We start from the raw sequence: 12,966 nt of genomic DNA, 5'->3' as shown, positions 1-12,966 counted from the left end.
AAGAAACCAAAAACTAAAACAAACCCCTGTTCCCTCTTCCTTCCCCCTGTTCACCATCCCACCCCCTCCTGATTACTGGCCCTGGCATTCCCCTACACTGGGGCATAGAACCTTCACAGGGCCAAGGTGCTCTCCTCCCATTGATGACCGACTTGGATGCCAGCAAGTGCTGGATGACAGGAGCCTGATATAGCTGTCTCCTGATAGGCTCTGACAGTACCTGACTAATACAGAAGTAGAGGCTCACAGCCATCCTTTGGACTTAGTACAGGGTCCCCAATGAAGGAGCTAGAGAAACCCAAGGAGCTGAAGGGTTTGCAGCCTCTTAGGACAAACAACAATATGAACTAACTAGTACCCTCAGAGCTCCCAGGGACTAAACCACCAACCAAAGATTACACAGGGGGGCACTCATGGTTCCAGCAGCATGTGTATAGCAGAGGATGGAATAATCAGATTATTAGCTGTAGATGACAAAAACATGCAGCTCAAGAACTTCCACAAAAGAATATTGAGCCTTAAATGGGCATCTACAGAGCACTCTTCTCCCCAAGGCTTAGTGGCCAACACAGAAGAGGGACAGAAAAATTATAAAAGGCAGAGGTCATAGAGGATTGTTGTAAAACAGTGTCTTCAGGACATGGCACGAAAGTTGTATTCATGACTTAAAGAGATAGATAAAAGGAAAAAAATATCTAAATGTGTTGCAATGCTAATCAACAATCCAGCTAGATTCTTTGCAAATGTAAATTGTCTAACTCTATAATCAATGGAAAAAGGAACAGAAGACCAACTAGTTAAACCCTTTTAGCTAAAGATGATGATTCAGGCTATTCCATTTTAAGAATTACTCGAATGCTATACACATGAAGGTTTGTTGTATTGATAAAGAGTCTGAGGCTATGGGCTAATAGGAGAGACTAGAAAGCCCAGGCACAAAATAAATAAAAATGCTCACTTAAGTTTGTACAAAATGTAAAAGCAATTCAATGCAAGAAGACAAAAAAGTATTTGAAGAAGCAGTTATAAAACATAATACAATTGATCTCATCATAGTTTATAGCACATACTGAAATGGATCTAAATGGATCAGTGACATAAACAAAATTCTTAAAACAAAACTATGGTGAATAAAGGTTACAGCCTTGAGTCTGATGGAAAAAGGTAGGCTTTACTCTGAAATTATAGCCCATAAAAGAAGAGCAGGATATAATGGACTCCATCAAAATTAAAAATCTTGCTCTTATGTATGTTTGTATATATACTTATATGTATGTATATACATATACATATACATACACATACACATATACATGTACATATATGCTTGTCACCAATTATGCTTTCTTGTATGATCAAGATATTAGTGGACTACAATACATCAGCATGTAAGTAGCACTTTTATGAAATTGCATATTGTTAGGTATGATCCACTTATGAAAATGAATTTTTTTAGGTATCATCGATCTTGTAAGCTGTTTTTGCTGGTTTTGTTCCATGGTATTCTTGATTAACTTTTTTAGTTTTTCTGTTATTCACTGAGTCAGGGGCTAAGTTCCCAGTAGCCACATAAAATCAAATTCTACAATCCCATATCCTTATGCAGAATACTTAATGAACTTTGGAGCCTGCCTCCCTAGGTGAAGATCTTGGCTCTTCTCTCTTCTGGTTAACTGTGGAGTTTGCCACTCACTTGAACTCCAAGTGTTTCAATTTCATTAACTCTAACAGGTGGATGATTTTAGACTTGCTTCCAAGCATTAGTTTGGTGATTCTGTGTGTATGAGAAATGCTTATAATGGTGCTAGGTAACAAATAACAAACTAAAACTAAAAATCTAGCTAGAGTAAATGTTTGGTATTATTGTGATTGTACTTTGAATTTCAACCAACATTGATATACACTCCTGCAACAAGAAATAGTTAAGTTACTGACTGGTAAATTTAGTGAATGTTTTTGAGACATCCAGGATGTCACATATCTGTTAATTAGTGGCCTCTGGGTAACGAGATATATAGTGTTGAAGATAATGCAACATGTGAGTAGGAACTTGTCAAAATATAATATCTTTGGCAGCACTCAATATCTTGACAATAACTCATATTCTTCTTTGATTTCTGCTATCGTTTTCTGTCATTTTTTTCCCTCAGCACTCCAGATTGAACCTATGACTTTACAGATGCTACACATTTTCCTGGACTTTTAAAGATACGTTTTTCTTCCTTTTAAACATCTAGTCTCTTTGAAACCTCTGATTTTCCCTAGAGTACCTCTTACCTTAGCTTGTTCATTCTGAAACATGGCCTGGAATTTAAAAGGACTCCAGCTTTCTCACACTTCTTATGTTTTTATTTGTTAATGTATGTGAAGCAATATCAAATGTTGTGAGGTGAGGAGCCAAGAACAGTAGAGCTTTTCATTTGTTGGAGTATTTTTGTTAATGTCTCTCACAGGGCCTTATCTTGTTCATATATCCATGATACATTTACTGTTAAACGAAACTGTAAACTCTAACATACATAAGGTATAAATGGGGTATTTTGAACATTAAATATTACTCTTAATTGTTTTATATTTTGAAATGTAAATATTTATAAGTGTCCATTCTACCTATTTATTTTACAGAAAGAAATGTTTCCTGATTGCTTTATTTTTAAGTGACACTTTCTCATTTTGTGCTGACAATTCTCCCTCCATATCCAAAGACTCTAACGAAAACCTCAATAGCAAACATGGAAATACCTCCTTTGTGGTGTTGACCAGGGACTTCGAAAGGTCTCCCAAAATGTCACAGGATACTGCTATTGTCCTTGGTTGTCACCCTGACCTCCAAAAAGTGGAAGGTAAGATCCTGCTGCTGAAGATTCCATGTACTTCCGACACAGCACACAGAGGACCCTGAGCTGGAACTGACCTGATTAGCCTCCTCCCTGAGGAGTAGCTTTCATAATAGATGGAAGGAAGCAATCAATAGTTGTACCCAGCTATGGTAATTATGAACCACAAAAATGACCAGCAAGGAATGATAACCCTATGGGTACAGCAGTGGCATGCAAACCTTGGCAGTAACCAGCAGCTCTCTAATTGGACTTAAGACACAGTAAACAAGAGGGAACTCATGCTGAGCACTGGAAAGGTAGCCAACTACTCAGGGCTTGTAAAACCCTGAGAATTTCGGAGAACCTACAATTGTCACTTTCCTAAGCAAGCATAATCCTTAACTATATTCTGAATATTTGTCCTTATTCTGACAAATAAATGTATTCCTCATTTGTCATCAAGCAAACTTCTTTTTGAAACATATGGAGGCCACTACAGAACTACAACCAATGAAAATGCACACATTTCCCATACCTGATGCTCAGGGACTATTTCAGAAAAGAGAGCAGAGTGATTATGAGTCAGAGGACCAGGCACTTTTCTGTGACACTGTGTCTCCTAATAATGTCACAGGCTACACACATGAGATCTCACTAATATGACCACCTAACGTCAGCTGAACAATAATAATAATAAACATGGCAAAGCAGACAAGGGAAGGATCGTGAGGTTTCAACCCTATACAAAGAACTCCAGGCAACTGAGAAATGTAGGGGAGGGAGAAATAGTCTTACTGAGGAAAAAGCACAACTAGTTACCCAATAGTAAGTGGTCAGCCCTGAAAGGTGGAACCATCTCTCTGTTTTACTACCTTATGCCCCCTACACTCTTTCAACTTCATCACCTATTCTTTAATTATTGTTTACACACACATACACACACACACACACACATACACACACACATACACACAAACACACACACACACACACTGTTATGACTAATGGCTAGTCTTTATTGTCAATTTGATTGACTACGCCTAAAATCAGCCAAAACCCAAGCAGCTGGGCATGCATGTGAGGAATATTCTTAATTACATCATTTGAGGTGGAACTCTAAATCTGAGTCATACCTTCTGATGACAATCTCTATTAAAGTACATGTAAGAAGGAAGTTTTGCTTGATGGCTTATCCTCGGTTTCACTGGCAAGTTCATTTATCCTGTTGCTGAGATATTCCTTGTCTGATAGATAATAAAAGCTATCTCTTTATGATCCCAACATAGACAGAAGACCATCATCTCTTTAGGAATTCTCCAGGATTCACCACCATAATGAGACTGCTGAGGCATTCAGTCTCACAGGATAAACAATTGCTGTGTTCTTGGCTTTTCTACCAGGAGTCATTGTTGTATTGCTCAGAGCACAGCCATGTACTTTATTAGGTCAGTCTGGTCCTTCACAGAATCCTGACTAGCACACTCACAAATATATACATACATGTGTTTGTATGCATGTATATATGTAAGTATGTATTACACACACACACACACACACACACACACACACACACATACACACACATACAACTTACTGAGTCCATTTACTCTTACTTATATGTATGTGTGCTTATGGCTGACCCCAGAGACAGGCATGAGAAAACTTTGCTTCAAATTTTTGTTCAGGAGAAGGATCCAAAAGATTTATAAAATAGTATAAACTATTCCTATCACCCTTTGCTGCCTCCTGGAACTTAAAGGGAAGACTCTATTGCAGAAGCAACTGCACATTTCAGACTGACTACATGGAGAATTCCATGGAAAGTTCCAGGATAATTTTTATATATGAGAAAAAGTCTGATCTTTATTTATTCTCCTTTTTTCTTTTTCAAAATGAGAAGATGCCTACCATGTTGATTATGAAAAGGTTGATACTTTGATGCATTTGTCCAGACACTGGTTATATATTCGCAGAGTAGCAAATAGAACGGCAAACTTTCTTGTATTACCACTTTCACTCCCAACTCAATTCTACTGGCAAGCCAGAACCGAAACGCTAGTTCTCAAACAAAAGCTGTTTCTTTTTTTCAGATAAACCTAGAACCCTCTTTGTCAAGCCAATGCATTGTTTCATTGCCCCTTTCTATATATCTAAGATATAAAAAGCAGGTATAAATTTTACACATGGCTTAAATTCTCACAGGCTTTCATTCAGTTCAATGGAAAATAATGAATCACCATATTCATGAAAAGAAACAGGTTGACAGAAAACAGACTTATTTTTATAGCTCACCTAAAATATATAGGGACTCATATATCTACTCAGCTATTTTAAAGGGACTACTCTTGCTCCCTCCCTGGATAGCTAAATGCCCCGTTGCTAAGTTACTGGTATTTGACATCATCTCTTTCCTGACATCTCCCCATGTGTGACAAGTTCTCATGATTCACTGAGCCAGTCACCTCGTTACTCACATTACTCACTTTCCCAATGACGTCTGTAAAATAATTTAAAATTCACCTCATATGCTAGCTGTAACCCCCTAGATTCCACAGGAAAATATTTCAGCTGCTTGCCAGGTTCTGGGTGCATTTGGAAGCACATTGGAAAGCTTACCTTCATTGTTCACATAATAGTTTATATAATTAAATTTAGCATTTTTCTTCTAGGTTAGTTTTGTGCTAGAGAAAAGAGGAAATGATTATTGGGAAGCAAATAATGGACAATATATGTTATGGGCTAATTTGGTTCTATGAATAGCTCACCTCACATGTGCATTGTTTTTATTAAGTCCATTAGAGGTTTGAATTAGCTTCAGAAAAGGTAGTACTCCATATAATTTACCCAGTCAATGGCATTTTCACCTGCTAATAAATTTACATATTTCACAGTGTCATTAGGTAAGAGCTAGTTGTCAGATTAGGTAGGGGCAAAATCATTAGTTCATTTATTTGACTCTATCAATGTTTACATTAATTATAGTCTTAATTATATATAGCAATTGTTGTCTTCATTAGATGTGCTATTTATATAGTATTTCAAGAAACTATAATTTTAAAAGCCCATACCAGAATGGGATAGATACTTTTAGAGACGTTCCAGAAGAATATTTAAGAGAATTATAGAGAAAATCTCCTACATGAGTTCAATTTGACAACTATTTACAGACTCATTTGACAGGATATAAAATCAATTGCCTAATTATTGGTTAAATTTGTAAAAGAAATTTTTCTGAAAGGTACTGATTATCCTTTATAATTATGATAATGAATCAAATTTTCTTTCAGGCATAATTATCTGACCAATTTTCTTCCCTGATTCACTTTATTGCACTCATAATATGAACTTTTTCACTAACCCTATTAAAGATTAAAAATAACAAATACTGTATATGGCTATCCTGTAATTATTTGGCAAGTTTGTTCCATGATAAAACTATAAACAAAAATATAAAACTATGGAGTAGAATGCCATAATTCAATATGCTGTAGAGACTTAGATCAGCTGTAATCAAAAAGTGGTGCCTGTGTAGGTGTTTACCAACCTGATCCATATGACAAGGGAAATTATAAGAAAGCACAGTTTATCAAATACAGCTCCTAAATCCTAGCTAGTGAATTCAGCATTTCTCATAACCAGTGAATTACCCTTACAGATGTTTGCCTATGAAATTATCATCTACAGAAGGGACTTTGCTAGGAGACACAATCCGTTCAGCATCGAATCTATGAGAAGCATGCTATCTGTATTTTTGACTCTAGAAAGGATTTAATTGATAGTTTGTTGATATTTTATGTAAATTCTTGCTAGATACAAATAAATCATATTGTTACAGAACAAATAGTCACTGAACATCCATCCTTAGTTGGTAGCATTTAGAGCATGCTATTCTCATTGGCTTAATGCTCCCAGAAATGATGAGTCTATGATGCATAAGACCCTGTAGAGTTCAGAAAAGAAGCTGCTGGTTTTGCCCATATTATTACTTATGAGCAGTCTAGGAATCCCTGTATGATAAATGTATTGTAAGTGCAAAAGGCCATCACTGGGTACAGATTATTTCTGTTTGCACTGGAGAGTAGCTTGACTCTAAAGAGCAAATGGCACACTGGTAGAAACAAGCACATAAGCACATAAGGATCTACTTTACAAATGACTGCCTTTAAGTCTCTGATTTATACAATTTATAATAAGCGATAATATTCTTGAAGTGCCAAATACACCTGCATCTATGTAGCTTGCTTTGTGGGACAAAGTAGTTTTATGAATTTTCTTGTAGGCGGATGCATTCTAGTATGTTTGAAAAAAATTGAATATGAATAATTTAATTTGTACATATTTTGTGAAAAATATATGCATAATGAATGTTGTATATAATTTGTACAAAAATTATGTCTGTAAATGTTTCTCTGAGGATTCAAAGAAATATACTTAAGTGCTGTGCAGATATTATTATTAGCACTTCTTTTATCATGAATAGTATATTTGCTATTGCTGTCTTTATTATCTATTGAAATGAAACTTGAAAATATTCAATAATGCCAAGAAGGAGGAATTTCTGTCATTAAGGCTTGCTAAAACTCTTTTAAAGTTGTTAGTGTTTTCACTTTAAATGCAAGAAATGTTAGCCAGTGTATGAAACATTTTTTTATATAATTTTTAAGAGATTCTCAGTGAAGGCTGGTGGTGGCAGGGCAGTTGACAGCTAAGTATAGTGCAGAGACCACTAGATTTCAACAACAAAGAATACTATGATTTACTCCACTTCTGCTTCATGCAAGCCCCATTTTTGCTTTCAGAGTTGGTGTCACACCTGGCTAATAAAAAAAAAACTGTCCTTGTGTTTTCATATATACTAGGGAAAAGAAGATCAGAGAAGAAGGAAAGAAGAATGAATAAACTAAAATATGCATAAGCAAATAACCAGTACAGAGACTACTGTCACAAAACAATATGGCAGAAGTGTGAGAAAGGAACTGATAGAGGGAGTGGTTGACAGGGGTAGAGGGAGATAAGAGATTGTGGGGGATAAGAGTAATCAGAATGCATTATATACAATGTATATCAAATTGTCAAAGAACAAATTTAATTAATAAAATTCCTCCACTAGGGGGTAGGCTGTGAGGTACAAAGGGAGTAATTTTCCTTTGTGGTTTAGATAAACTGACTAATGCAGCTCCTAAGGAAAGAAATGCCAAGAGCAACTGGGAGCCAATTCTTTCTCCTCAGGGGGTTAGAGCCACATCTTCCAGCTACACAGTCATTTTACCTAGGAGAGACGAATCTGCTTTTAAATCAATTTAGTTTGAAAAGCACAGAGGGATTCAGGAGAAAAACTGAGAAAAGGAAAAGTTCCTTTGCCTCCTTTGGAATGAATTTAGTTTGAAAAGCACAGAGGGTTCACTGGAAGAGCTGAGAAAAAGAAAAAAATATTTTTCCTGAAGAAGGACATAGATGGTGAGTAAGGTGACCAAACAGACTTCCTGTAGATCAACCTACGGACAACAGGGTCCTGAAATCTGCAGCATGGACATGTGAATAAAACAAAGTCCCACAGCATGCTCTGTCATGACATGCAGTGTGGTCTACAATAATTTAAATATGAATCATAAGATTTGAGGAATAAACTTTGGAAAGTTAAGTCTTGTTCTATATATAGGGAATAAAACATTCCACTCTTCCATAAAAGAACATCTATTCATTTATAACACTATTCATTTATAACACTGAAGAAAATGAACCAAACAGAATTCTAAACAATCATTGCACCTTCCAAAACAAAACCAATCAACCAATCAAAACATAAAACAAAACACCAAGTTTCCCTAGGCTCTCTTCCAAGAACAACAGAAGGACTTTTGTTAGTTTTTCAATTGCAGCTACCGTTTATGAACCAGCCTTTTTCCATGCTTAAGTGAAAGGCTGCTGTTTCCCTAAGTGCTCAGACGCTGACAGGTGTTCTCACTAATTCCCTCACTGTCATTACATGACGCACTTAAGCACTAGGCTGGGCTGCCTGAAGGAGAGAATTCAATAGTGACAAGTTAGATGGTGACTCTTAGATGGATCTGACATTCTGGGTGTAAAGAAAAAGCCCCAACTGATGCACTTCATTTATGCTTGCCTCTCAGAGGACCAAGAGTGGACCGAGGTTAACATGCTCACTGAGTAAGCCATTTCTTTTGCTCTTGCCTTTCTTTAAAGATGTTGGATGATAACAAGGAAGGATTGTATGGAATTTCCTATATCTACCCAATAGAACAAATAGCCAAGTTCCTAGGGTATATCATGCTTGTACATTTCACTATGACTGTTATGGCTCCTGTCAAGGCTCAGGGCCCAAAGGATAGATATTGAACAAATTGCTGGATACTTACAAAAGTGGCCACCGTATCATCAGTCTATAGAGTATCATGTCCAATCAAGACTAATCTTTTTAATGCTCAAAAGCATGGTGTTTTGGCTGAAACAGATTCATAGACAGCCACAGGAAGGAAAAGTGTTGAGCGGGCCAAGGTGACTTTAGTCAGCTTAATGTTCTTCACTATTCTTTGGCAGCAGGTTGGCTTGAATGTCTTCAAATACTAGCCTGCTGAGAAAGCACTTACCTAGGAGCCAGTGCTTTAGGAGAGTCAGTCTGATGTTGTTAAGTGAGGGAAAGGGGTTACTAAGTTTCACTGACACACACTTTTTACTTCTTTTCCAGGAAGAAAACTTGCATGGTTTTCACATGCCTATACTGGTCATCATTTATCATAATAATTAGTATTTATATACTACTTGGCAGTTTACAAGAGAATTATGATATTATAATCTTTGACAGACAAGGAAGGGAGATTCAGGAAGATGAAGTCATCTGTCCAAAGTCACAAAGTCACAAAAGTGGCAATGGCAAAGCCAGGGCAGGAACTCCTTCTTATTATTCATCTTCTTTAAATACTATATTACCATATGATTCCAACTGACAAAGATAATAGGTAAATGCATTTTTCTCCCTTCCTTGTGGTATTTTACTGCTGTTCTAACTGCTCTCTATTTCAACTTTGTTCTTCCTTTAAGCTCCTCCCATTGTCCTAAGTAAGGCTGTCCATACATGCCATGATTGCTCAGCCTGCTCATGCTCCCTTCCCTCCTCATAGTCTCTATAACCTTTATAGTCTTCATATTGCATTGTCAGTGTATTCAAGTCCCAGTGAGGTGCCATGGAGAGCCCAAAACCAGACAGGTGAGGTGAGGATTAAGGTACAGTGTGTGAATAGGGAATGTTTCCTAAATATGGTGAGAGGCATCTTTGTTCAGAATTCTAAATTATGTCCTAGACAAGTTAAGAAATCGCCAGAACTTTCATTACTTTAGAGTGCAAAGTGATGTGAGGTAAGAAATGAAGCAGGTGATGAGTAAGCGGAAGACATTAGGTGTTGAATGCAAGAATACTTTCAACCATTTAAACAGAGAGATTGATTTGTTGTTCAATGACACAGAAACAGAAGTTCAAACTCACCCTCAAGATCTCCTCAACACAGCTCGGATCGCTTGGAAGGCTTACCTAAAATCAACAAAATGGAATAGATATAACCAAGTTAAACTCAAACACGTTCACAGTGCACACTGTCAGATAAGCCATCAAGACAGAAAAAAATACCCCTAACAATATTATTTTCCCTAGTAAATACAAAGCACCAAGGTCTGAAAATGACTCATCTTGCATTACTCTAACAAAGCAGGGAAGCCAAAGTGGAAAGAAAGTGACTCCTTGCTCTTTCACATGCACTGGAGGACTCTGTGCTGGTTTCCTCCCCTTCAGCTTTATCCAAAAAGGGAACTTAACCTTGTGATCTTCCAGCCTTTCAACCCTGAAACATAGTTTAGCATATTATTACATTTAAAGAAGAAGGCTATATAAAAACTCTGAATAATTCTATTCTCCTTCAACTTGGGCAGTCATAACCAGATGCCTATTTTTATTTTTAAAAATTCTTATTTATTATTATTATTATTATTATTATTATTATTATTATTATTATTAATGTTTACCTCATGAAAACCATTTCCCTCCCTTTCTTCCCTCTCTTTGTTTGCCCCTCCCCCATCAACTCCTCTTCCATTTCTCTTTGCAGAAAAGGCAGACCTTCTAAACATGGCATATCAAGTTGTAATAAGACTAGGCACCTCTCCTCATGCCTACATATTTTTTAATACAAAATAAACTGAATTCATGTGAGCATTGCAGATTTGCCTTGGCATTTAGAGGAAATCTCAAGCAGATAGTAAGTGAATACCAGGAGGCATCTTTCTGTCTCTCTCTGTGACATTTTCTTAATCAATCAAAATCCAACCTTAACATCAACATACTGACGTCTTGCTGTATGTCAAGCAAATGACATTTTTCTCCCAGGGCTTGGCAACCACTGAATATGATGAGCCAGACATCAACATAAGATAGCAGTTACACTGTGGTGAATGATGAGGGGCTTGGGAGTACAACTACCACCTGGTACCATGTTACTTGTGCAAGGTCTGAGCATCTCCTAAACATTCCCACTTCTCCTCTTCAAACCTTCACCCTCTTCAGGATAAAAAAAATGCCCATTACTCGTGTTCTGGGAAGGAAAACAGCAGCTTTATCTCATTAACTGCTTTGAGGGTTGACAAGTAAGTCCTGTACAGTGAACACTGCTACAGTATCTGTGAACTTGAGACCTCTTGCAAGGGTGCATCGTTTTTATGCTCAGATTACAGAAGAAGTTACAAATATTTAAAGAACAAAGTTAAAGAATATTTGAGGAAATCAAAAGAGGCTTGTGACACCAGAGTTTTTTTCAACCTTAAAAATGCACATGATATCATGTAAATCTTCAAGTATCATAAAATTCATTATTGAATAGCCATTGATTTACAGCATCAGTATTGAATGTCTTCTACGTGTAAAAAATGGAGTCTCTGTTTCAGGAAGCATAAGATCCCAAGTAAAGGAGACATGCTGAGATGGTGTCCAATAATGAAGTTAGCTACCCTGGATTACTACACAGATTTCCAAGTTACACTTGTTATTCTAGTATAATTATTAGCTGTACTCCCTTTCATATTGAAAAATTCTCTACTTTGGATGACAAATTATATAATCATCCTTCCAAATGCAATAATGTTTGAATATAGGATAAATAGACACTACAAATAAAGGCTCAAAAATTGTTTGGACACATGTTATATTCTTTATATATTATATTGTATATAATATATTATTATTATTATTATTATTAACGTTAAATTATAGGTTTCATATTTCATATAGGGGCTCAACAGTGATTGGCCTAACATAGTTCATTTATTCTTTAATTTATTCAAGAAATACTTTTGAAGGCTATTCTGAAGCAGGCTGGCGATAGGCAGAAACTAAATAAGAAGCAAAAAAAAGACATGTTATTTTTCTTCCTCGTTGACTTGGTATGTTTAATAGGAAGGTGGACAAGGAGATAATCCATATACAGCTATCACTCTGTGCTATAAAACTCTATAAAGGAGAATGTTCCATGTATATCCATATACATATGTGTATCACATGTGTACTTGGCACAAATGGAGACAAGAAGAAAGTGTCAGATCTTTTGGGATTAGAGCTATGAATGCTTGTTAAAGTCACAAATACTCTTAACTGTTGAACTATCTCTCTAGCTACTACTTTAGATTCTGATTTTTAAATGAACAACTAATGATAGTCCACAGAATGTAAATTTTCTGATCTAACATATTATCCTACAACTTATAATTCTTTACTGGTAATTCATAGTAACAAACAATATACCCACTAATTTCTCAATGATACAGCAATTGTGATTTTTAAGATGATTCTTAAATTTTCAATTAATACCTTTCCCAAACACAAATATCCAAAGTTGTAATGAAGACTTAAATTGTCATTGTTGTATAGTGTCAGAGTTAGTGCTATAGAATAAATATTTGGCACCAAGCCCCCTTCCCAGTAACATCCCCTCCTTTTTTATACAAACATATCAATATTAATTTGAATCTAGGAGGATGTACTGGCTAGTTTTGTGTGCCAACTTGACACAGGCTGGAGATATCACAGAAGGGAGTTTCAGTTGGGGAAGTGCCTCCATGAGATCCAGCTGTGGGGCATTTTCTCAAT

At 36.3% G+C, this 12,966-nt stretch overlaps 1 protein-coding gene across 1 annotated transcript in view; it reads right to left on the bottom strand.

Moving 5' to 3' along the window:
- The window catches only part of Aff2 (AF4/FMR2 family member 2), a 328,595-nt gene that overhangs the window by 168,070 nt on the left and 147,559 nt on the right, over nt 1-12,966 (bottom strand). Inside the window, exon 4 of the mRNA XM_031388369.1 lies at nt 10,321-10,365. Within this exon, the coding sequence (XP_031244229.1) occupies nt 10,321-10,365 (45 nt within the window). The remainder of the gene's footprint in view (nt 1-10,320; nt 10,366-12,966) is intronic.

The sequence above is a fragment of the Mastomys coucha genome, chromosome X (genome assembly GCF_008632895.1).
Source record: "Mastomys coucha isolate ucsf_1 chromosome X, UCSF_Mcou_1, whole genome shotgun sequence".
Classification (NCBI taxonomy): Eukaryota; Metazoa; Chordata; class Mammalia; order Rodentia; family Muridae; genus Mastomys; species Mastomys coucha.
This window is presented reverse-complemented; position numbering and strand designations above follow the sequence as displayed.